Source organism: Plectropomus leopardus, chromosome 19 (assembly GCF_026936395.1).
Source record: "Plectropomus leopardus strain MGB_pleo_1.0 chromosome 19, ASM2693639v1, whole genome shotgun sequence".
Classification (NCBI taxonomy): Eukaryota; Metazoa; Chordata; class Actinopteri; order Perciformes; family Serranidae; genus Plectropomus; species Plectropomus leopardus.
The window spans coordinates 30,844,200-30,870,691 of record NC_142194.1 but is presented as its reverse complement, the minus strand read 5'-3'; the positions used below and the strand labels follow the sequence as shown (position 1 = coordinate 30,870,691).

Below are 26,492 nucleotides of genomic sequence, written 5' to 3'. Positions count from 1 at the left end.
GTGATGCAGGAGTTGTGTCTGACTGTTGTGGTGATGAAGGAGCTGAGGAGCTGAGCTGGAAGGCAAAGCTCTTGATTTATCTGTCCATGTACAGTATGTTCCCAAGTAGGATTGCAAACAAGGATATGTTTAAGGAAAAAAATCCACTTAAGAAATCTCTTACAGTGAGAAGAAAGTATTATTTGGACAGGGAGATCAAAGTTCTTGGCTTATGACTCTAAATTTAAGCCAGGAAATTTAGACAAAAGGTATAAACAATGGGCAGGCAGTACCATTGTTGACAAGGGTAAAATGAAAAGAGGAATTTGAACTGGAGAACCACAATTTGTTTAGGTATTTGCAAGTTAGAGATTTCTTTGAGCAAGAAGTAAAACCTTACTTTTTATTACATGAACTGAACAAAGTGCCTGTAACATTGTTACATGCGCACAGTAATAATTCAAGTGGAGTGATATCAGCACTATATCAAGGTCTAGTGATGAACAGAAAAACCTCTACCCTGTATATTCAAGATAAATGGGTGAAAGAAAGTAAAATACAGTTATCTAATGAAGACTGGTATAATATATGTAACATACAGAAATCACCCACCAGCTCCAGGATGTGGAGATAATTTTGTTGGAAGAATATTACCAGATATTCATTACTCCAAAGACCAAATGTCAATATATACATGCTCAGGAGAAATGCTGGAGTATGTGTGTGAAGAATAATGCAGGAAATTCTAATGTTTTTTGGAAATTATGAAAATAGAGAAATACTGGAACAATGTACGATAGGAGTTGAAGCTGATGTGAGTTCATGAAATAACAAAGACAGCTGATGTACTTTTTGGGTAACTTTACAAGAAATATTGTCCAACAAGACCAATATCTAGTTAATATTCTACTATCAGCAACTAAGAAAGCAATCACCAGGAAATCAAGAAAATTTTTTTGAGGCATTCTTCAGAAACATAAGTACGTATGAACAAGAATTCCTCTGGCCTCGGCTATTGCTGGCACAGAGGTGTAAAAAAAAATAAAGTTTATCAATGTGAGCACTGAGTATCTTTTACTGCACTGCATTCAGGTGAATATAGTTCTAAAAGGATTTGCAACTCATTGCACTCTGTTTTTTTAACATGTTTTACACAACGTCCTAACTTTTATGGAATTGGGGCTGTAGTTATCAATCACTGTCATATTCCAATGCTATGATGACAGCAGTGCGTGTAATTGCAGCAGCTAGTAGCTCCTCAAATCCTTGCAACTATTTGTCTAGATTTTTCACTTTTTTTTTTTAACTCCATGGCCCCTTCTGCTGAAGCATGACTTTTCTATGACAGCGAATCACTGACCTGACTTGGACCCGAAGGTCTTCCTCTACCAAGCCTTCTAATGTCCAGTCCCAGGAGAATAAAGTGTATGAGATGCAATTGATGCTCACTCAGCAACCGGAAATCAGAGACTGCTCTGCGCTCATCTTCAGAGACATGGATAACTCCTAACATTCCAGATCGGGCTCTTGCACTGGATGAGCGGGCCTCGTTCAGAGCCAAAAGGTCACAAGACTTTGATGCAAATTGTATGATGCCATCAGCAGCAACATGCCCAAGCAACTAGATGGAATTTTCATAGTAGCTGGTGATTTTAATTAACTCATCCTTCAACTCGAAAGATGAGGTAGAATCAAGGACAAATTGTAATTTGATTAATAAATCTACCTTGTACCTTTGACCTTGTATAACTGCTATTACAATGACAACTACAGACTAAGACCAGAATTAATGGATAGTACATGTAACTGATTTAATTTAGTAGCTAAAAATAGCTTAATAAGTAAATTGTGTAAAATACTCTTTTAGGGCATACTGTGCAGGATTTTTCTAAAAAACAATTTATAGAGTCATACAGAAGTAATCTCTCTTGATCATCACTTATGGCCCATTAAAAGTGTGTGTTGGTGTATTTTAATGAGACTCTGCCCTGTGCCTGGGCTATGTTATTCTTCATTTATGGGCATGGACCCCCACAATGCTCTGATAAAGTCGAGCCTCGTAAGAAAGGTGGCAACTAGGTGCCAGATGATAAACAACAGGTATCTGAGAGACAGTGTTGGAAAAAAAATGCAAAGATAGCAAGGTAAAACACCAAAAAAGTGTGAGTCTGGGGTCTTTTTTTTTTTGCGTGTCTACAAACTGTAACCAACAATCCTGCATTGTATACCTTCAAGATAATCCCAAGAATTACCTGTAAATTATCACAACAAGAGAATGTTATTATCCCTTTACCTTGATCAGAAATTGAAATTGCAGCAATATTTCACCCTGAAGTGTTTCTGCTATTTTGTGTTTTCTCTACAACAGAAAGACTGACACTCCAGCTGACACTGTGTGTGAGTCCGTGCAGCTTTCTACTGACCCAGTGGAGAGTTGTTGGACAGGTCGTATTTGCCAATCTCCAGGAATCGTCCATGTCTGGCTAGACAGCGAATACTGGCCTGCAACTTCTCCTCAGCCAGAGAGTTCAGCACAACATCCACGCCTGAAAAACACACACATATACACATAAACACACAGACACAAAATACTGTTGGGTATGTCACAAAAAGTGTACTATGTGCATTGGTCCTGTGATCTAAAAGTGTAATCAAAAGCTTGCTACTTCAATAAACAGTTGTTCATTACAAAGTTCAAATGTGAAATGTAAATTTCAAAAATTTAAATACTGAAAAAATTTGAGATTTCAAAAATTTTAATTTACATTTAATATAATTGTTGAAATTGTGTGATGTATAGTATGTTGAGCACAAAGACATATCTGACCTTTGCCCTGTGTGTGGTGCAGGATGTGCTGTTCAAAAGAGGTGTCTCTAGAGTTAGCGAAGGACTCTGCTGAGAGCTGAGGGAACCTCTCCTGCAGGTAGGCCCTCTTCTCCGTTGAGCCTAATAAAATAGCACATACAAAAAGGTTAAGGTTAGGGTTAGAGCTTTTATGAGATACCATCTCATAACTCCCATTATGATTCAGTGACAGTGTCAGAATGTTTAGATACATTTAATACAATAATATGATATCTACATATATTAAAGGGGCATCTGTGGTTTAGGAGCTAGAGCAGTCATTTACCAATGAGAGGATCAATGCTTTGATTCCTGATCCCTGCAGTCTTGGTGCATTTTTTTCAAGAGGCAGAAATGGACTGTCATAAAATAATTCATGTTACAATGAATAAGAGATCATATCAGAGCAATTTCTCTATCACTATGCCTGAAAGTGTGTCATGTGAGTGTTAAATACTAACCGACTGTAGTGAAGACTTTACATTCTTTGCTGAGTGCTATGGCAATGGCAGCCTGACCGACACCCCCTGACCCTGAGTGGATGAGAATAGTCTCTCTGGGACGGAGTCTGCCGCGCACGACCAAAGAGTAGTAGGCTGTGGCGTAGACCACTGGCACTGAGGCTGCCTGCTCCAATGTCCTGTACACAAACAGGTGTATCACGAGTATTATTTGCCATGATGTAGTTTGTAGTATCTATCCTCTATTCTGTTGTGGGAGCACCTATGCTCCAATCAGTTTTTCATTGAGAGCACAAAGAGATGGACAGATGCACTTTATCTTTCAATGGTTATCTAATGAGAGTTCAGATGCTGGAACAGAAAATGCAGAATATGCGTGTGCATGTTGAAAGTTTAAGTAGACTACAATGCAGTTTTTTTTTTTATTGTGATGTTTTTATGATATTTTTATAGTGAAGCAAGACATCACGGGTGAGAATAGACAAAGAGAGAAAGAGTTTGATGTTAGAAGTAAACAGTGGCATTAAGGAAATAAAGAGAAAAGAACCCATAAATAACTAGAAATACCATCTTGTGGTTATGTGCCTCACACAGCGGTCAAGTTCCACTTACAGTTAACATCCATATATGTGAAAACATGGGTGCTTCACAAACATTTCCCCCCCGGCAACACAGAGGATATATACTATCAACATAGTTTCAAAGTGGGCACCCAAGATTAGTGTCACCAATTCAGTGTCCCACCTTCTGTTCCTGACTTATCACGTTGAGTAATGGCGAGAAAAGTGTTTTTGCAGATTATGATGTCAGTTAACCTTTAACCTCTTGGATATAAATGTCAGAACTTCATCATTATATCATGAGTGCATGAGTTCTTGAATTGCACATTTTCAAGAATAAGATTGATTTAAGGACATAGTGAACTTGAACACCAAAATCGGATCAATTCATCCTTGAATCCAAGTGAACGTTTGCACCAAATTTGAAAAAAAAAAAAAAAAAAAAAGCCAAAACTCAATATTGAGATGTTGTGTTCACAAGAATGAGACAGAATCACACACAAGAAACCAATCAGTTCATCCTTGAGCAGAAGTGGATGTTTGTTCCAAAGTCCATAAACCGTACACAGTGCACAAACACAGCACTGCACTAACAGGAAATATAGAAAAAAGAAAAAGCTAAAACTAAAAAGCATGTTGGTTAATAGCTGAAAGGAATGAGCATAATAATGCTAACGCTAATAATATTAAATTGAAAAAGCAAATGAATAAGTGAGGTAATTTCTTATAGTAGTAATAATAGAGGTAGATGAAAGGAGGGCCTGCTGAAATAATGTAACAAGAGTTTATATAAACCTTGCACATGGCTAGACTGTGTACAGTGGTTCCAAACCTTTGACATACCGATGACATATTTTCGGGATATTTCATATTATATTAAATTCAACAAGAGAACAACTGATAAACTGTACAATTAACCCAATTCACAAACATGTTAATGCTACACCATCACAGCTAATTTCTGCACAATGTAGTCTGTTTAAATGTCTGTCGCCCAGTGCTATGCTAGTGTTTCGTTACTCAGGTTATAGTCCAGTTGCATCCAGAGGCATATTGGTCTATAGCTGCTGATAACCCCACATGAAAACTGAAAATGAGAGATGAGAAACTGAGAGATTCCAGACTTGCATTTGCAATTTGGTATAATGATGTCAAGCTAGCACTGTCATATAAAGTACTACTTACATGTTATCAAATCAGTCACACTAACCTAATAATAAAATTTTGACATTTTGACAATTCTGCATAATGCACACTTTTACCATGCTACTTAAGAGTAACTTTTGTTGGTACTTCTACACTTTTTCTTGTAATGGACTATTTCTTTCATGCAGTATTGCTGATTTTACTGAAGTAAATAATTTGAGTACTTCTGCCGCTCTGTTAGTTGGAACATCGATTGTGATTAAATTGCAAGTAAAGCCTTTGAACTCTATTAAAATAAGAAAAGAACAGCACAGTGTCTTTTGCACAATGCCAGCTCTTGTCTTTCACATGCCCCATATACCTTCTCCTCAGACAGCATATGATGGCTTCTACAGGGAAACTACTGTAGAAAGATGCTGGACAACAATTCCAAATCATATCTCAGGCTCATACTTCTAAATGCAGTCTTCAGTGTGACTAAACTGACAGTTAAATTGAACTATACAATGTTTAAAAATGTAACACTGACCAGTTGAAGGGAACATTCCAGAGGAACCTTTTGTCAGCATCCACACTTGTTGCCAAGCCCTTAGCAGGTAGCAGTCCCATAACGCGCTGTCTGGTGGCATCAAGACCGGAAAACTCCATACCCAACATGCACTGCTGCAGAGCCAGGTCACCTAAATGATGAACAATGAACAGGAGAGGTTAGTTTTCTGATGTTGGTCCTTGATGGCTATTATTTCAAGTGTTGTGTAGTCTAGTATAATGGTAGTAATCTGCAAGATGCTGTGGATGACCATGATTGTAAGACCAAAGAAAAAAATGCATGATTTCTTGTTGTGTTTCCTCAACATACTCTACCTGGAATAGCGTCTGGTGGCAGTTTGCCGGTGGCAAGCATTATATCTCTGAAGTTTAGTGAGCTGTAGAAAACACGACACAGTTGCATATTGGAGTTGCTGCTCACAAAGTGGCGGAGTGGGGAGGCAATCCAGCGCAGGGAAGAGAGGTCACCGCGAGTCAACACATTGACGTAGGCATGCTCTGTCAACTCTTCGTTTAAATCTGACAACAACAAAACAGGAAAAAATGCTTCAATAGAAGCATGAGCACATCAAACATTCTGAAGTTATACACATTAAACTAAACTGGATAAATTTCTCTATTAAATCAAATAGTTTGTCTTAGTTAAATATGGTTAGAGTGACATGGTTGCCAACACATGCACTTTCTAAAATCTTCACAAAATGTCATGCAGTAAACCAGTTGGGGTATTTGAATTTAGAGAGAACATTGACATGCCTTTGACCAGAATCAAAAAACATACTTAAGCTAAATATGTAGATCGTTCATGGGGGGGCAGAGTTTTCTTGCCTTTAGGCAGTGAGAGGAGTAACAGTGCTTAATAGACTTCTGTGTTCAAGGGACAGTTAGCAGGATGGGGCCACATTAGCTACAGCAATGTACTGAGGGTTTTCTTTTTTTGTTTTTATTTTTTTACAGAGTATATCCTTCTCTGTTGTAAAGCATCTTTGAGGACTTTGAGAATGGCTAATTAAAGGTTGAACCTTTAAACCTTTGTTTTGCCATTAAAGGTTTAACCATTTCTTCCTTTTCTGTCTTTGTTAATAACCCCCTCGAACAAAAATTGAACAAACATACAAAAAAAAGCACGTAGTTGTGTCACAGTTTTGCTACCACTGTTGCACTGTTCTGAAATGCATCTGTTATCAAACTAACACAAATATAATGGCTGTGATAGACAACATTACCAGAACAATACCAGTCTAACAGAATAAGTGGTAATTTGATGTACCATGAGTGATTAGCTGGTGCCTGAAGACGCCCCAATGTCCATCTCTGAAAACATTCATTGCCAGATCCCCCTCCAGCACTGACTCCATGGACTTATGGGCTGGCTGGAGGCTTGGTGCTACTGAAGACTCTTTTAGATTGGACACAAATGCACACCTGGCAACATAGAGAAGGGAACACAGTTCAGTCAAAATCATTACATTGTCCCAATTCATTGATAATAAATATGTGAGACAATACCAATGTACAAGAGGCTCAAAAAATGAACGGTGTTTAGAGTCATGTATTGTCTGCAATGTAAAAATACACAAATATAAACCAGGATTTATCCCTGAAAACCTACATTCTCTAGAATGTAAGTGCAGCACCACTAAAAGACCAAAATGCTCATAATGCTCATTTTGACAGACAAGTTAGAGTTTAAGTTTAACCACAGATAAAGAGCATGTGATATGTCCTACCGTATTCGGCTGCCACCTGGCTCCTGTCGTAGACAGTTGACCATTCCAACAATGCCACAGTGGGCCTGAGAGGCAGTCAGCCACACTGGACAGTCTGATGACTCTGCCATCATTGCCTGCACCATAGAACCATACAGGAACACACTTATGTCACATTTGTGAATGATGACTCAAGTGACAAGGAAACTATATTATTTATTTACCAAAGACAGTACACATTAATCAACATTTTGTTTTTCAGAGAAAATTTGAAACGCTGAAGAACATGGCTGCCTAGCTGAGTCTCGCTTTGTGGCATCTTCCGATTTTATCTGTTGGCCACATTCGGAGTCTGCATCTTCTACCTATTATTTGTCAGACTGTAAGCAAACTACAGAGGAGCCATGTTGAGCAAGCATAGAGGCGGATGCTGGATACACCCTAAAAACACAACGGCTGAGAGTTCTGCCTGCGCTCCTAGCAAAGGGGCCAACTTGCCACCAGACCAGAGAGGGGACGGAGAAAACCTGTCAGGAAATAATGCCGATGATATTGCAAACATCTTAACAGTCCTGAGAGAAATATCATGTGAGCTACAAGGCCTGGGAAAAATCTGCAAAGCCACATCCCCGATGGACAAGAATTCACAACACTCGTGATGAGGATCTATGAGGTGGAAGGGAGGCTGGATTTTTTGGAAGACGCTGAAAACCAGCTAAAGGCTAATCCACCTGCTACCAAAACTGAACTGGAGGCTCTTTGTGAATGGGTGGATGATATGTAGGACTGGCAAACTCCAGTTTGCTCTCTAGTATCCAGCCATTATTTCAATCTGCAAGTCCTGCCGAGTGATAAATTAAATAGTTTGGATTTTTTTTTCATGTGATTTACATACTCATACATAGCAGTGTATAGTGAAGCATTCACCTGAAATTTTATTTTGCTTAGTCTTGAGTTTGCCTGTAGCTAAGATCAAAGGCTGGCCACATTTTGAAGGTGCCGCTCCTTTTTTCATTTTTCTTTTTGATGCAACTGATGGACTTGGTTGGTCACAATTACTTTACTGGCAGTTCATGGACCTGAGGAGTTTTAAAGCATGCTGTCTTTAGTTTCTTGCACAGTTTGTGTTCATATATGTGAAGGTTTTACCTTGTGCACTAGTCTCAGTGAGAAGACATGTAACTTAATGCTACCACTGCTGTACATTTTACTACAGTATTGGCAAGCCTATTCATAACAACAATAGTCTGCACCTTGCCACTTGGAACGTTAATGGTATGGGAAAGCCTATCAAAAGAAACATGGTACTATTCAGTTTAAAGTCAGCTCAGTATGATATTGTTTTTCTGAGCATAATATGCCTGTAAAAAACATATATTATATATATATATATATATATATATATATATATATATATATATATATGTGTGTGTGTGTGTGTGTGTATATATATGTATATATTTATAATATAATTTAATTTTTTGGGGGGCTGTGTTATCTGTCTGTGATGTGGTTTTGTGAGGTTGAAAATTTGAAATTCAATAAACTTTAAGTCACAAAAAACATTTAGTTTTTCCACTTTGATGTAGTTAGCTAATGAGCCAATTTTCATATGTAGTCTGTGGGCAGGTCTCCTGTTTCAATGTAACTGAGATTGTTCAAAATAACTTAATTCCCTCCCAAATTGATTATATTGTTGATAGTGCTGCCCACTGCTCACTGCAATCAACCCTGGACTCCATTGCAACTCTTAAGAAGAAGATAATGAAACAAAGTAAATAAGCTCCATGGTATAACTCCCAAACCTGGAAATTAAAGCAAATATTGCAAAAATTTGAGTAGAACTGCCATTTAACCAACCTGGAAGAATCTTGTTTAGATTTTGCTTTTATTACTGGTCATACTTCCACTATTGCTATTCATATATCAATAATGTGACATAGCCTATATATACTATTATATATTAATATAACAACATAACATATATACTGCCATATACTATTATTATTAATCATATTTGTTTTACTTCTGTTACAGTTGTTAATGGTATTGTTGTTGTCGCAGTTCTCTCCCTCTTTTTGGATTGCTGGAATATTATTATGTTTTATTATTATTATTATAGGGTTAGGGTTAGGGTTAGTATTATTATTATGTTGTAACAGTACACAATACCCACATGAGCAACAACATATAAACTGTGCAATGGTACATAAATAACACAGACAAACACCAAAGTGACAACATTGACAGGGGTGCACACTAGGGCCTGACTTGGTAAGTAAAAAAAATGGATTTCTTGACATTGTTGGAATAACCAAACACACAAAAGGATATGAATCCCACCTTGAGTGTTTCCACCCACTTGTAGTTGGTGCTGTCCACAGGAAGGAAAACAGGCTGTTTGACTGGAGACTGACAGCGACACAGATAAAGGGCCGAGCCATAAAAAGACTTCCTGACAGCCACCAGACTGAGGGAAGCCTCAGAGAACACCTTCTCCCACTCAGCCTTGTTAGAAGAAGAAGACGATGATATCAGCAAAAAAATCACTTCCTTCTCACATATACATGTGGTGTTAACATCATATCATATAACCGATGAGCTCACTAAAAGTAATACTTCACCTGCTCTATTACTTTATATTACTCTAATCATGTCACCTTGAATTGGTGAAGGAAACCTTGCTTTTCTTGCATGCCTCAATGGTGGTAAATGGTAAATGACTTGCACTTTTATAGTGTTTTCTAGTCATTTTTGACCAGTCAAAGCACTTTAACACTATGAGTCACATTCACCTATTCACACATTCACACACTGGTGGCTGAGGCTACTGTACAAGGTGCCACCTGCTACTCAGTTTTTTGATCATCCTCATGCACTAACACACACTGATGGAACCGCCATCAGGAGAAATTTGGGGTTCATTATCTTGCCCAAGCATACTTGCACATGCTGACTGGAGCAGCCGGGGATCAGCATGACCTGGTTGGTACCATGATTTCTCAAAGCTTCCAGTTTTATATGATACCAGGATCATCACACTATCAATAAAACTCGGCCTCTTAATGACCGCCAACAATAAACGCAATATATATATATTTTTTTTAAAAAGCATTATGTATGGACCTTAATTGCATAGCAATTAACTGACTTTAAACACGTGAGTACAAACAGTCTCATGCACGGCGGAGCTCATATGCATAAGTGTGCTCAGGCACACTCAGGGCACTCTGGAACAGCAAAAGGCAAACTAAAATAGTTTTAAAGAAGGTTTTTAAAACAAAGACATGTTTTTGGATAGTACTGTGCTTACGACTAAATAAATCAAGCTTACAACTGGATTATACTTCACAAGTTTTGTGAGAATTTGTCATGACTTCCAATTCATGAAGAATATTCACCTGTTGGATTATCTGACATGCCAGTAAAACAACTTTTTCTTTACAAATACACATAGTGGGCGATTGATATATAAATGTTGATTTTTCAGGTGAAGCATTCTTTTAAGTTAAAATAAGAAATTAAATAAATACTATTTTATTGTAAAGGGCCCCATTATTGTGATGTCATTTAGATACACAAAAAGGAAAGTTTCTAAAGACAAAAAAAAAAAGTGATTTGGACCCTATCTTCACTGACCTGTGTGAGTAGTCCTTGCTGGCTGCTGCTCTGCGCCGTGTTAGAGAGGAAAGCAACGGTTTCACCCAGGGTCTCTCCCTTCAACAGGGTGTGGAGGAGAACAAATCCCCCTTGTTTGGCTCCAGAAGCCAGATTTGCTAACAGCAGCCCAGGGTCGGTCCTTAAAGGGCCCCAGGCGTGATTACACACCACAAGGTCTGCCCCTCCTACTACTCCTCCAGGGGCTGGGGCTAACAGGGGGTCCCACTGAGCTGAGGCAACTGCCAACTCCTCAAGGGTGGCCTTATGGGGGGTCAGAAGGTCCAGATTGGATGCTGTGGCAGTGTAGTCGACATGAAGCATGGGCTGGATATTGAGAAGAGCTACCATGCGAGAGAAGAGCTGACCATCGTTGGAGAGAGCCTGGCGGGGGTCAGAGAGGTGAAAAGGGTTGAAGACTGTATATACTTTGAGACAAAAAAATAATTCAGCCATTCTGCATCTGGATTAAATTTTTATATAGATTTCAATATTACCTCCAACACTTTGATCTTGCCAGGCATGCTGTTTTCTATGGTGATGTCAATGCAGTGTCTGAGGGCTGGGTTGTCTAGCAAGCCCTGCAGCAAGCTGTCCTGCAGCAAACACTCCCTCTCTTTCTCCACGGTCTGTCCCAGCTCAGATTGAAGGTTCCCATTCAGCTCCAGGCCACAGAGCAGGGCCAGCAGCCGCACCAGGCCAGGCTCAGGGGGCTCAGGGCTGGGCAGAGAGCTGTCCAACTCTCCTTGTAGCCCGGGAATGGAGACCTCGACACCATGAGGAGCCAACTTCTGCTGCAGTCTATGAATTAAACCTGGATTATGAGAATGGGACAAAGACTTAAACAGACATATGGAGGCACGTGGTACAAAAAAAATTATAACAGTAACCATCTTGCCGATTTTAGTATACTAGTATTTTAGTATTTCAATGAATGAAAAGATATAACATTTAACTGTAGTTTCCATGTACAAAAAAGAGGTTGCCTTAAGTGACTTTACAGAAGGAATACACAGAGGTGAAAATATAAAGAAAAGTGTTAAACACTGAAATAGGAAGGCAGTTGTAGTAATGAAAATGCTAATGACATAACTTTCAAAACACTATTTGGCTACAAAATGTGATATACACACAAATGTGTTTACTTTTTTTTTTTTAAATATCAGTCAAAGTGTTACTTAAAGTTTTATTTTAAATAGCTCCAAATTTGATCCAAAATTATAGCTGTCAACTTAAGTGATGATGAAAAGTGACAAAGCCACAAAGAGAGGTTTACCTTTACAGAGCCTTAGCTGGTCTGCAAGTTTCCCATTGGTGGTCAGGCACTCATTGTCCACGTATGGAACAAACACAAACTCCTCAAGGATTGGAGGACTCTGCTGCTGCTGTCGACGGGGAGCCACAGTTGCATGCAAACCGCAGATCTGGATTCCACCAGCAACAATGTTGTCAAGGCAGCGGTTTACATGAACATCCACAGCTACAGAAATGAGAGAGATAATTTCAATGTGGAAAACAAGACTTACTTGTAAGCACGTTTGTAATCAGATACAAAATAAAAATATCTGTACACAGAGCGGTGAAATTAATATTTTTTTAAATCACATTGGGTCTTCTGAACTCGTCTGTGTATATGCAATCCCAGTCTGTGTGCAGTCTGTGTTGGTTTCTGTGCAGAGTCTACATCGAGAAATTACTTGCATACATCCAAAAGCTGTACAGGAAATTGTAACCAGGAAAGTATGTCTGAGTTGATTCATATGCAGATATATAATAGAAAATCCGTTTTGAGTAGAATTTTAAACACACCTTGCTTTCCATCAGTGTACTCGCAGACCTTCTCCAGATGAACAGCTGGATCAACACGCACTGAGCGGATCCTAGTTGGCAAACGTAAACTACGACCCGACAGCCCGACTACAATCATCTGCAGCATGGTGTCCAGAAAGGTCACCCAATTTCCTGTCCACTGCAGTTTCCCGCTGTCCCCTGGAAACAGACAATCAAATGGTAATAACAAGTCACGAATGGCAACAATGCATAACACCTGAGCATAAAGTAGGCATGGGGGGTATGGTGAGTACAGTGGCAACCTATGTATTTTAACTGCTGCCTTTTCGTTGTCTTGTGTGTAATTTCTGTATTAAAAAAATTAAATGATTTAACAATCACTGTTACCTGCATTGTTAGACTCCAAGATGCCTTGGAAGGTCTTTCCATAGTCATAGCCACGCAGACGCAGCTCTTTGTAGATATCCTGTAATGTAAGCTTCATTTTGTGGTCACAATCACTGTAAACAGCTTGCTGACTTATCTGTCTGTGGAGTGAATCAAGAGCTGCATCATCCAGAATGCAGACCTTTCCTGAAAATCACATGCAGAGCAAGAGCAGAAGGCAGATATTTGTATCATGGGAAGACTGGATTTTCACGTGTTTACTGATAAAAGGTGGGGTTACAAAGGACACATTTTCTAAACATTTTCATTGAGTGCTTGCTGCTGCTGATTTTGATGCATAAAACCCATTTTTTTCCTCCATTAAGACATTAGAATGTGATCCACATAAAGATAAGTGCTTTACTAATTTTATGCAGGCCTAAATAATGCACTGTATGATGTAGGAAAAAAGAATCAAAAATGGAATAAAAATAAAGATTAGATTACAAAATGTGGTCAGGACATCCATGAGTGAAAGTCAGATACAGATAATACCAGTACCTCAGTTCAGAAAAGACTGATAAAGTTTGGGACGCTGAAGCACAAGAGGTACTCTTGCACAGATGATTAAATTGATAATACTGGAATACATCTTGGATAAGAATACCTGGATATCTTATGTTCCTTATATCTCATATATCTTAATTCCCACATCTGAGCAAGACCAGAACAATATACAGAACTCTCTTGCTTATAAAGGCACTAAATGACAAACCACATGGTTCTGATAACAAGGCAGAGACTAGATGTGAAGTCGAAAAAATTTAAAATGTGTTAAAATTGTAATCAAATAAAAACATAAACCCTACCAAGGTTGCCAGTGGATGTTTGTTTGCATTGTCAAACACATCATGTACAATATATCAAATGGTGACATTTATGTTTAGACCTTTGACCAAGATGTAAAATGTCACCACTTAGTTTTATTAGATTGGACAAACGTTGTTAGTTATTAGTTTTAGTGTTTGAATACTTGAGTTACAGCAAAAAACATGTTTTGTGAGGTCACAGTGATCTTTGACCACCAAATTGTGATCAGTTCATCCTTGATTCCAAGTGGACGTTTGTGCCAAATTTGAAGCAATTCCCTTGGGGTATTTTTGAGATATTGACAGATGGACAACCCAAAACCCATCAATGGATATACAAAAAGTACATACCACTGACAGCCAGGTTCCCATTCTCTGAAACCTCAAACTTGTTGGTGGCAGGCATGAGATGCACCTTCAACTGGACAGAACCTGAGAAGACCACAAAGGTGAAGAGAGAAGAAAGACAGAGGGGCAATCAGAGGCTCAACAGTCTATTGCAATTAAAGATCTCCAGCCCAATCCTAGCCCTCTTGCCCCCATGCTCACAACCCTGCTGTGCTCTGCTCTCACCAGTCTTTGGCAGGATGGTGGCCCTGTGGATGGTGACATCCTCAAAGGCTACAGGGGCGTTTTCCATGACAAACCCCAGACTTTTTACCAGGGTACGCCAGGCCAGCACCAAGTACCCCGTTGCTGGGTATAGGATACGCCCATCAATGCAGTGTCCAATCAGGTAGTGGTCTGCAGACTCTGGGTTTATGTCTGTTGTTAGTCACAGAGGAGTTGGACATAGAGCACACCAAGTGCTCAAATGAAATGCGAAAGCACTTGAGTTTTATGACACAGAAGGGCAGATGCAGGATTGTTTTCTTGTTTCTTACCGATATTATAGACAGTGGCAGAATTGGATCCTCCTGATCCATAGGAAAAATCCTCTACCTTAGGGACATCCCAGGTCTGAGCATGGTCCCACTGCACCAAGGGTGAGATCAGAGGGGTACCCACTGGCACAGGGTACTTCACCACTGGGCAGAGGGCGTTACAATCCATGTTGATGCTAAAGAGTTGCATCAAAAGGCATTAGCAAACTGAAACTGCTTCCAGGAATGCTCAAAAAGAGGAACTGGACGTTACTAAATAGTGAGAGATTGAGGCATTTACTGACCCATTCATGTAGATTTTGCCAATGTTTGAGAGGAAGAACTCAAGGTTGTTGGTGTGGCCTCTTTTCATCAAGGGGAGGATGGAACATGTGTGCTTCAAGCTACGCTTCAGAATGGCCTGTGCAGAAACCGTATAAAAGTGGGGAGTCCATAACAGTGCATGACAAAACATTTTAAAGTAAAAAGTTCTAGCAGTGCGCACATCCAAAAGCAGTAAAAACTAGGCGCTGGCATAAAGCCAAAAAACTAAATAATTAACTAAAAAATAAAGTCTGCACACTGGAAAATGCCTCCATGGACATTTATTCACTTAACTCCACATGGGTGACTTTTTGAGCCATAGCCCTTCTTCAGACTGTCTGAAGAAGGGCTGTGGGCTATGATATATTAATATCGTGACTGCTTTGAATTTAACATTTAGTTGGTATCTTAGTAATGATTTTCATAGTCTATGAGAGGGTCTGCTTTTTGTACTTTATGTATTCTCTGTCATCTATCTACTGTTTCTATTGTGTTATGCCCCTAGAGGTCAGAAATGCTTTCAAAGGGGCACACCTGTGGTGAATGCAACTATAATCACTCTCGTTGTCTCAGTGTGTCACTACGCCTGTGGATGCACTTTTTTAAAAGTATTTCCTTCCATGAGTGCTGGTACTTTCAGGGACACAAGAAACGCTCCTGCTGCCTCTCTTTTTCACATCACCGTATGTGTTGAAACACAGAGACGTCACACCGTCAACTTCTACTCAGAACTTTGTAGTATTGCACCATCCACCAAGTTTCACTTACTATTAGCACAATATTTAATTAATTATATTACATGGACATAAATTAACTTGGTTACTAGTTGTAAACATTTTAATGCAAATCTAATGAGTGAAATGTTCAGAATGAAATTAGACGCACAATAATCAACTACATTTTTTTTGCCTTTCCCACTGTCCCTTTGTCCCAATTCACCCTCCTCCTTATCTCACCCCCAGCTACCATTCAAGAAAATAAGAGTTAAATAGAACGTTTTTTTTCATCCTAAAAGTAACTAAGCAGCTGTTTGAGCAGCTAATCAAGGGCTCAAACAATGATGTTTACTTTATTTGATGATACAGTGTGTATGTGTGCCAAAAGTCTAGCACATATAACCATGTTGGATCATTTGACGTCTGTTGCTCACATCTGAGAGATAAAAGAAGTTGTCAAGGCAACAAGGACACGCTAATGTAGTTTGTGCTTTGTGTACCTGCAGCAAAGCATGAGGTGCTATCTCGACCACCACAGCATTTTCCGGCACCAGACTGAGACCCTCGTGGAACAGCACAGGGCTCACCAAGTTGTTGACATGGTAGTCAGCTGAGCTGTACAAAGCCAAAAACGAGTTCCACTCAGACTGAGGGATGCTGGTGCTCACCCAGCGTGACGAACGCTGTCGTGGTTCCTTGATCACCTGCACGTATGACATATTAAAGTTTTGATCAATATTCAAATATATGCCAAGCAGCATTCCTGTAGTTATAAAAATGATCTTCTTATGAAGATCATTTTTATAGCTACTTGACAATTTGATATGCCAAGTAGCTTGGTACAGTGGCAGAAAACCATGAAGAAAGGCAGATAAAACTTTCATCATGCTGAATTAGCAGGACACAAAACAGAATCAGACCTTTATGTCAAAGAATGATTACTTAATTAACAATAACAAGGCCAATGAAATGTATAACGTAAGAGAGTCACGTACCAAAAACAACACATGAAAAAGTGCATTTCATATAGGTATTACTACACTAAATGAAAATAAGACTGTGTTATCCCAGACTCGTCAGTAGTTGTCACTGTAACAGCAGGTATATCAGAGCTACACTGTTAAGTGTTGAAACTCATAGCAACATACCTTTTTCAGGGCAGCCAGCAGGACTGGAGCAATGGAGGCCATGTAGTAGGAGTGGAAAGCTACGCCAGCGCTGCGCACCTCCTTGGCAAACACTCCCTGCTCTTTCAGCTCAGACACAAACTTACTGATCGCTTCCTGATGAAAGACACAATTCACACCTGTGAAGACACAACACCCTGCAACTAGAAAAAACTAGATGGTTCAAAGTGACCATGCTTGCATCAGATAATAGAGTTGCTACAATATCTTAGTAATAAAAAGATTTATTAGTCTTTCCTGAGATTCCTGCTTAGCTAACTATAGACCAATATCTAATCTCCCCTTTATTTCTAAAATCCTTGAGAGAGTGGTTGCTCATCAGCTCTGTGACTCTCTCCAAGATAATAGTTTATTCGAGGACTTTCAGTCAGGCTTCAGAGTTCATCATAGTACAGAGACGGCACTAGTAAAAATTAATAATGACTTATTTATCGCTTCTGACACGGGTCTGGTCTCTGTTTTAATCCCATTAGATCTCAGTGCCGCATTTGACACCATTGACCATCAAATCTTACTGCACAGACTTGAAAACCTAATTGGCCTTAAAGGAACGGTCACTAGCCTGGTTTAAGTCATACTTATCAGATCGTTCCCAATTTGTTCACGTCAATGATCAGCCCTCCGCACATACAAAGGTCTGCTTTGGAGTGCCGCAAGGTTCGGTGCTTGGACCAATCCTTTTCACTTTATATATGCTTCCTCTAGGCAACATAATTAGAAAACACTCTATAAATTTCCATGTTATGCTGATGATACGCAATTATATCTATCCATAAAACCAGATGAAACTGATCAGCTATCTAGACTTGAAACATGTCTTAAGGATGTAAAAGCCTGGATGAGCTGTAATTCCCTGATGTTGAATTCAGACAAAACTGAAGTTATTGTTCTTGGCCCAAAACACCTCAGAAGCTCCTTTTCCAACAATGTAATTTCTCTAGATGGCATTACCTTGGCCTCTAGCACAACTGTAAGGAACCTCAGAGTTTTATTTGATCAGAATTTATCCTTTGCCTCCCATATAAAACAAACTTCAAGGACGGCTTTCTTTCACCTGGCTAACATTGCAAAAATTAGACATATCCTTTCCCAAACAGATGCTGAAAAATTAGTACATGCATTTGTCACCTCTAGGCTGGATTACTGTAACTCCCTATTATTTGGTTGCCCCAACAAATCTCTTAGGTCTCTCCAACTGGTGCAGAACGCTGCTGCTCGTGTTTTAACGGGAAGCAAGAAAAGGGATCATATTTCTCTTGTTTTAGCTTCTCTGCACTGGCTCCCTGTGAAATCCAGGATTGAATTTAAAATCCTCCTCCTTACTCACAAAGCTCTAAATGGTCAGGCTCCATCCTATTTGTCACAGCTCATAGTTCCTTACCAACCCTCAAGATCACTGCGCTCTGAAAATGCAGGGTTACTTGTGGTTCCCAAAGTTTCCAAAAGTAGGATAGGAACCAGAGCCTTCAGCTACCACACTCCTCTCCTATGGAACCATCTTCCAGTTTTGGTCAGGGAGGCAGACACTGTTTCAACTTTTAAGGGTAGACTTAAGACCTTCCTCTTTGATAAAGCTTATAATAAGGGCTGGCTCAGGCTGCCTGGACCAGCCCATAGTTAGGCTGACATAGGTTTAACCTGCCGGGGAACTTCCTCTGATACGCTGAGCTCCTTTTCCTTCTCTCAATGCCGCCATCTGAAAATCATGCATGTCTGTCAACTGCATTGCCATTCGCAAGCTTAGCTTAGCTCTGTGATAGCCATTTGGCACTCTCACTACCGGGGGCTCGCGATTACAGAGCCTGGGTCTGTTGAATTGCACTACGCTAATCCTGCTGCCTCTTGGGAGCATTCCTACTCCCTTGTTTCCTAGTTTTCCTGGATCCTGGCCGTAACCTTGACTGTGCCTGACTGTGGTGATAGCTGTGCTGATGCTGCGACATTTACGACATCTATTGCTCGTCTGTCCATCCTGGAAGAGGGATCCCTCATCATCCTCTACCGCTCTTCCTGAGGTTTCTTCCTTTTTTTTTCCCCATTCAGGGGTTCTTTTTCGGGAGTTTTTCCTTGGGTGATGTGAGGGTCTAAGGGCAGAGGGATGTTGTACACTGTAAAGCCCTCTGAGGCAAACCATGTTTTGTGATAATGGGCTATATAAATAAAACTGACTTGACTTGACTTGACTAGTCAACAACTAAATGAAGGCTGACTACGTTATTATTCTTCAATTTTCTCCTTCCTTGTTCTCTCTCAGAGGGAAAAATACAAATTCAATCTAAAACTGAAGCCTCCTGAGTAGGCTGACTAGTTTGCTGAATTATTTGCACAATTTTCCACAATAGTGTTTCCCAACTTGTAGTAATCAGCAATATTTAGAGGGGAACTATGACCATCTTTCCAGTGATCTAAGGAAGGCCTAAAATATGAAATAAATAGAGCGCTAAAGAATTTTAAAAGCTTATTTTTTTTATTCATTAACCCTGACAGTGGTATGACTGTCAAGAGTAGAGCAATATTAAACATGACCTAAGTGGAAACTTAGCAACTTAGCTTAGAAGATTTACTTCAAAAACTATTTCAGAAACATTTTTTTTTAATATATTGTTCTTGTTGAACCTATAATATTCTTGTATCCTTCACAGTCTCCTCCACTTTGACATGGAGCTGTGGAATTTAAGAAGACTGACAGCTTTTCTTGCAGCCAAGGATAGACAGGCTTGCCTGTGAAGGGTTGACCACAATCTCCTCCATCTTACTCCAGTCTTTTGGAGATGGCATTATTGGTGCCACATCAAGGTCTTGTTTCCAAAAGTGTTCAAAGAAACAAAAATTATCAGGTCAAAAAAAAAAAAAAAAATCATACTCCTATTCATTTTTTATGGAGCATCGCCAGACTTTTTACCCTTTGGTATTACAAAATTTCTAGGATATACCACAGACATAAATATCCTTAAAAAAAAGGTTCAGTTACAAAATCAACACCATGTGAGAGAATGGAAATGAAAACTTTCCAGGGTTAAAGCAAGTTTAAGTGTTGTCAGACTGTGTAAAACTCAGGTTCAAATCAGGTATGTGTTAACAGAGCTATAGAAGAAAAAGTCTGATAGAATGTTTGACCTGAGGACCAGAGATGGTGACAGTGTCTTCGGCATTGTGGCAGGCTGGAACCACTCCCTTGGGACACTGAGCCATACACTCCTCCCAGGTCAATCCTAGAAAACATAAAACACAAAAAATAAAAAAAATAAAAAATATTCACAAGGCTATTTCAACACTAAAACCCCCATATTCGATAACACTGTGTTACCTACAATGACATCTCTGGCATCCATTTTTTATTTTTTCAACACTGATTAATGAATTTGTTTGTTCTGCCTGTTTGCTCCCTTCTATGTCTGTATATATGTATGTGTATATGTTCAGATATCAGCACAGTCCACAAAATACACTAGCTGTGTGCTAAAAACATGAACCAATCAGCTAACTGATGTTATTACTGACATTTTTAACATCTCACTCTTACAAGAGACTGTTTCCTCCTGCCTCAAGACAGACATCATTGTTCATGTACCCAAAGAGTCTGCTGTGTCTAGTCTTACTGACTACCACCCTGTGGCTCTTACCCCCATCCTGTTGAAATGCTTCGAGAAACTTGTTCTATAGTACGGAAGCCCTAAGCGGACGTGTTTTTTTTTTTTTTTACAAGCCGTTTTCTCGATATAACGAGATATTATCTCGTTATAACAAGATATTATCTCGTTATCTCGAGAAAACAGAGTTTGTTTTCCTGAGATATTATGTCGTTATCTCGAGAAAACGAACTTTGTTTTCCCGAGATATTAAGTCGTTATCTCAAGAAAATGATGTGACAGCAGGTGCCGTGTGGTGTTCAGCGCGGACTAGATTATTATACGGTTGTTCCGGTGCTTTTTGGTACGTGCAGGGGCAAGAACCTGCACGCATTTGTCCGCGCTGGCACGGCACCTGCTGTCACATCATCCACCCGCCACTTCTTCTTCTGACGTTCATTCAATAAAGTTAAAAAAAACAAACAAACAAAAAAAAACAAAGTTCGTTTTCTCGAGATAACGAGATAATATCTTGTTATAACGAGAAAATATCTCGTTATATCGAGAAAACGGCTTGTAAAAAAAAAACAAGAAAACACGTCTGCTTAGGGCTTCCGTACTATAGCACATCAAAGACACCACGCTATCCTGGACCCCCACCAGTATGCTTTCAGAACCAACAGATCCACAGAGGATGCCATATCTACTGCTCTTTACTCAGTCCTCAGTCACAGAGAGCAACCTACTGCTCAATGTCAGCAAAACCAAGGAGCTGATTGTTGATTTTAGAAAGAAGAAAGCAAAGACACACACCCCTCTCTACATCAGTGCAGCAGGTGAACAGCTATAGGTTACTTGGAATTACCATCAATGAGAACCTATCAAGGTCATCACGCATCATCACCCAGGTTAAAAGGGCAAAAGGCTAAATTCTAGAGCAAGATCCTGGTCAACTTCTACAGAGAAGCAATAGAAAGCATACTGATTGGAAACATGATGAACTGACATGGTTTGTGTGCGACCCAAGAAAAGGAAGGCTCTACAGCAGGTAGGGATGTAATGATTCATTCAACTCATGATTTGATATGATTAACGATACTGGGTTCACGATATGATGGTAGCATCAAATTAAAGAATCCCTTATTATTATTTTTGAGGTAGGGTATGAACGCTAAACACAAACTATGTAATGAATGCATTTCTGGACTTCAAAAAACTTCAAAAAAAAAAACTTTCACTTGGGACAGAGGTGGCTGGTGTGAAAAGGTATGCTTTTGCTAGAGGGGAAAGCAGAGAGGGCAAGTTTGGAGATATAAATTGGCCATTTCCCACTGATAAGGTAGGCATACTCTATGGCTCTTGTAGTCGTTTGGGCAAGCAGGGTTGCAAATGCCCTTCTCAGTGTGGTTTGGCTGTGTAGTTGTCGTTCAGGAGGAACGTGCGTAGCTGGGGCAGACCAGAGCTCGTTAGTATGATGCTGGCCCCCATGCTGCATCATCTTAGTCCTGTTTGTGTAGTTCAACACCCTCTTGCAATATTTGAAGACTGTTTTTGTCTTTTCTGTTATCTTCTCCCCTTCCTTTATGACTTAAAAGTACTTTTAGAATTAAATTGTAAATTTAATTGTACAAATGAAATTTTAATATGTATGGTTATAATTAAATAAATCAAAGCCGAACCCATGGTGCTTCTATTTTGAGGGACCTGGCTCGTCTCAGGCACGAAGTGTTGATGTTTTTGCTGTGGTGTTGAAGCTTCCGGTCAACAGTTGGATGTTAGCGTTAGCACAGAGTTAAACAGATACAGCAGTGCCTATAACTGCGAGTATTCATTCACTGTGAGCGGGCAACAGACTAACAGCTCTCCCATTGATTTACTACTAATAATTGCAAGTTGCACTGGTGTTCCATGGTCGCAAAATGTGACTAAATAGTCACGATTCGAGCATTGCAAACACACACTCACCTGCTCACACTATCCTCACTACAACACATTAACTTCACTGTAAGCTGGAAACAGCTCTCAGGATAATATATTAATAGTGTTTGCAAATCGCAATGGTGCTCCAAAATGTGACTGGAGCCCTGCAGAAGCCCTGCTCTGTGTGTGTGTCTGTGAGAGGCAGAGAGTTGTAAGATAGAGCAGGAGAACCAAAACGCTGGTGGCTTATAAAAACAACGTAACAATTTATACATGATAGTAAAGTTATTTAATAAATCGCATGTAGAACAAGCTGGGATATATGAAGTATATTCAATGTATTGCCCAACCCCGCTGGTTCCCATCTAAAGAGCATCAGTGACATTGGTCAAGTAAGATGTCTGCACAGAGCCCAAAGGATACTAAGGAAAACAGCCACCCCAGCCACAGTCTGTTCACCCTGCTGCCACCTGGCTAAAGAGTCAGAAGTACCTGCTGCTGTCCCATCCGACTACAGAGCAGCTTCTTTCCCCAGGCTGTGAGACACCTCAACTCCTCCTTCGACTCCAATACATGTAGCAGGATCAAGGACAAATCTTAATTTTATTGTTTTTAAGCTATGTTTAAAAATGACCAATAAATCTACCCTGTGCCTTGTGAAAAGGGTAGGTTAGACATTAGTTTTAGTCTAATAAGTTCAAAATTGCTCCTTTGTTTATCTGTGAAGAAGAGGGGTTGGGGGTGGGGCATTTACTCTGCAAACATTGTGCACCATTTTGCTACGGTCTCCAGGTTGAACAACGTGTTTCCTCATAACAGTGTGAAATTGTGTGAAACAAACTTCAAGGTTTGTTTTCTCCTAGGTTTTCCCATGCCAATAAAGCTTGTTTGAATTAAACTGAATTCAACCCCACTGTATTAAAAGGCAGTGTGCGTAACTCAGGTGGTGTGTTGAACAGGATGTTCAACACACCACCATTTCTGTTTAAATTAATATTTTGCTACGCACTGTCAGGGCTCAATGCAGCCAAAGTGTATCATTTCAAATGGTGATTTTATGCCGTTTTTCACTCAGTGTGCTGAAAAGTATTTCAAAAGACAGTGGATTGTACAGGGAAAAACATTTACCATTTGCAAAAGAAGAGGAGTAGATCCCTACGAAGTACCAAAAGAACACTGGCTTTGTGACCTGGATACCTTGCCTTCCCTTATGTTTCCCAATATTTTTAGTTTTCTTGTGTGTGGTGTTAGTGCCTACACTGTATCCCAGTTTCAAAATTTTAAATCTTTAGATATTATTATTAAAATATAAAATAAAAAATATTACTATTATAGTCCAAATTGTGATTCACATTTAGTAGTTTAGTGTAGTGACATTACAACCAACAACACAACAAATCCTTCCTCCCATGCTTACCTTGCTCTGTCTGCCTTGGCGGATCGGTGTCGGACCACACACGGATGTGGTGGAAATTTGTTGCCACCAGATGTTGTTGTGGTCTGGCTCTGATCCGTCACAGCAGACAGAGCAAATACATTACACTCTAGTCTATGCGTTAACTTCCACTGGCTTCGTTGTACTGCGGATCGACTCCATCCCACCTCCGGCAGTCCGGAGGCTTGCGGATCAGCTCCACAAGGCTCCTATTTTTGCCAGACACTGGAGCACTTTGCATCAATTCAGCCAAATTAAACACAGAGCAGGCAGGAAATCAGACAGCGACACAAAATCTGGTTAATTTTCAGAATAAAACACTCCGTGTTTACGTGTGATCGTATTTCACTTAACTACATCAACAAAACATCACAGTGAGCGGATCCAGGCCTGTATTCAGCAGGTCAGAGGTTTTCAGAGGTCACCACTAACAACAACACGGACGAGGAGAAGCTAATTACGGAGGTGGACAACCACAAAATTATTTATGAAACCACACATACTTTTTATAAGGACAACCAAAGAAAGGAAATGGTGTGGAACAACTTGTTGGCAGTTATGGGAGTGAATGGAGTTATTACAGCCTCTTTTGTACTGATATAATCTCTCCACTCCAGCTGATCCAGAAGTGCTGCACGGCACTAGACTCAAACTGCAACCGTTGGGGGTTGATGGAAGAGGCAGCACAGAACAAAACCGCAGCAGAGCCGTTATGCCACACACATGCAAGTGGTGGAAATATTGGGTTAGATTAGCAGAAGACCTTAAATTAGCAGTTAAATTAGCAGTGTATACCGCGGAGGCAACACGCCCCATGAGTCGTTGTGGATGTGGGCGTGTTGGCAGATGTGACTTGACATTCCCAGGCTCTATTACTGTTGAAACAGACACTCAGTCGATTACTGTATGTAACAGACACTCAGCCAATTACCTTATGTAACAGACAACCAGCCATTTACTATATGTAACAGACACTCAGTCGATCATAATATGTAACAGACAGTCATCCGATTACTGTATGTAACAGACACTCAGCCGATTACTGTATGTAACAGACACTAAGCCGATTACCTTATGTAACAGCCAACCAGCTGTTTACTATATGTAACAGACACTCAGTAGATTATAATATGTAACAGACAGTCATCCGATTACTGTATGTAACAGACACTAAGCCTTTTACTGTATATAACAGATACTCAGCCAATTACTGTATGTTAAACTCAGCCATTTACTGTCCCCTTAGGAAAATGCTGAAAAATACCTTCATTATAATTATTAAATGATCCAGTATATTTACACAGATTTTAGGTTTAAGTGAGGAAAGTAAAGAGAAAATGGTGATAGAAAATTGGTCTTTCTGTTGTTTAAAGCTTGAAAGGGTACAAATTAAGTCACCATCATAGAAATGTAAAACTAATAAAGCCTTAACGCCAGGCCTTTAAGCACCTCACTTAAATCTTTTTCCATTTTTAGGATGTATCTTATCATAATAATTGATTGTAGAATTTTAGAAGAAAACAAGCTCTTCTCGTCTAGTAGTGACATACTTAGACTCTGAGGGTTTTCATTCCAAACAAGATACCATATTTAATGAAATCAGCTGTTGAAATATGGTAAAGGATAACAGCTCTCTCTCTTACCTACTGCAGCCATGCCTCCTGGAGGAAGGTTGGCCTCCTTGATACAGCGGCCTCTCCAGTAGGCAGCCAAGATTGCCTCACTGTGGCTGAGGGAGCCATCAGCATAGCCACAGGCCAGCTCTCCCACTGAGTGTCCTACGATGCCATCAGGCTGCAGACCCAACTTAGTGAGCAAGTCAATCTCAGCTATCTGTAATGAGCAACAGAACACACAAGGGCTTACTTGCATGTGTTAGATAATTTATATTTGTAATGGTTTAACACATTTCTTTGGTGGTTTTAACATACATCTTAAATTGCTTATTGGATGCAGTCATTTCCATGATTTATATTATTTATGATTTTATAATTGCATTGCTATCTAATCTGATTTTCTTTAATGCTGCAAGGCAGAATAAACAGATGTTCTTTGGTTAAGTGTTGTGTCCCTTACTAACTTTTCTTTACTTGTACAGCAACAGTACAATATGACAAGAGCATGCATGTTCTAGATACCATATGGTCATATATGGTTGTTGGTGTCAAATTCATTATACCAGTTTAACCCCGTTGAGATACATCATCTTTGAAATAACAGTCTGTGTAAGACCTAATAGGCCCAGCTATGGCAGTCATTTGTCTCAGCCTGTAGACATCCAGACAGCCAGGTTAATCTATATATGGACAACAGCCACTGTGTAGAATTAGTTCTGCTGCGATGTCAATGTCCAAAAAATGACAGCAGTTTAACATGCTTATATACATGTAGATTTTTAAAGGATCCATAAGTGTAGTTGATCATGTTCTTCTGTTACAACTGAATCTTGTTTCACCTTACTTACAAAGCTCTAAACTTACTTACAAAGCCCTAAACGGTCAGGCTCCATCCTATCTGTCGCAGCTCATAGTTCCTTACCAACCCTC

General features: G+C 39.7%; 1 protein-coding gene across 1 annotated transcript in view; it reads right to left on the bottom strand.

The window, feature by feature from the left end:
* The window catches only part of fasn (fatty acid synthase), a 91,679-nt gene that overhangs the window by 30,989 nt on the left and 34,198 nt on the right, over window positions 1-26,492 (bottom strand). Inside the window, exons 11-31 of the mRNA XM_088070210.1 lie at window positions 25,590-25,779; window positions 20,140-20,234; window positions 16,984-17,118; window positions 16,336-16,539; window positions 15,101-15,216; window positions 14,817-14,992; window positions 14,506-14,697; window positions 14,284-14,364; window positions 13,085-13,270; window positions 12,716-12,895; window positions 12,183-12,386; window positions 11,404-11,720; window positions 10,889-11,290; window positions 9,593-9,757; window positions 7,271-7,386; window positions 6,811-6,965; window positions 5,856-6,059; window positions 5,521-5,671; window positions 3,286-3,464; window positions 2,807-2,926; window positions 2,403-2,525 (exon numbers count right to left, since the gene is read on the bottom strand). Of these exons, the coding sequence (XP_087926336.1) occupies window positions 2,403-2,525; window positions 2,807-2,926; window positions 3,286-3,464; window positions 5,521-5,671; window positions 5,856-6,059; window positions 6,811-6,965; window positions 7,271-7,386; window positions 9,593-9,757; window positions 10,889-11,290; window positions 11,404-11,720; window positions 12,183-12,386; window positions 12,716-12,895; window positions 13,085-13,270; window positions 14,284-14,364; window positions 14,506-14,697; window positions 14,817-14,992; window positions 15,101-15,216; window positions 16,336-16,539; window positions 16,984-17,118; window positions 20,140-20,234; window positions 25,590-25,779 (3,691 nt within the window). The remainder of the gene's footprint in view (window positions 1-2,402; window positions 2,526-2,806; window positions 2,927-3,285; window positions 3,465-5,520; window positions 5,672-5,855; window positions 6,060-6,810; window positions 6,966-7,270; window positions 7,387-9,592; window positions 9,758-10,888; window positions 11,291-11,403; window positions 11,721-12,182; window positions 12,387-12,715; window positions 12,896-13,084; window positions 13,271-14,283; window positions 14,365-14,505; window positions 14,698-14,816; window positions 14,993-15,100; window positions 15,217-16,335; window positions 16,540-16,983; window positions 17,119-20,139; window positions 20,235-25,589; window positions 25,780-26,492) is intronic.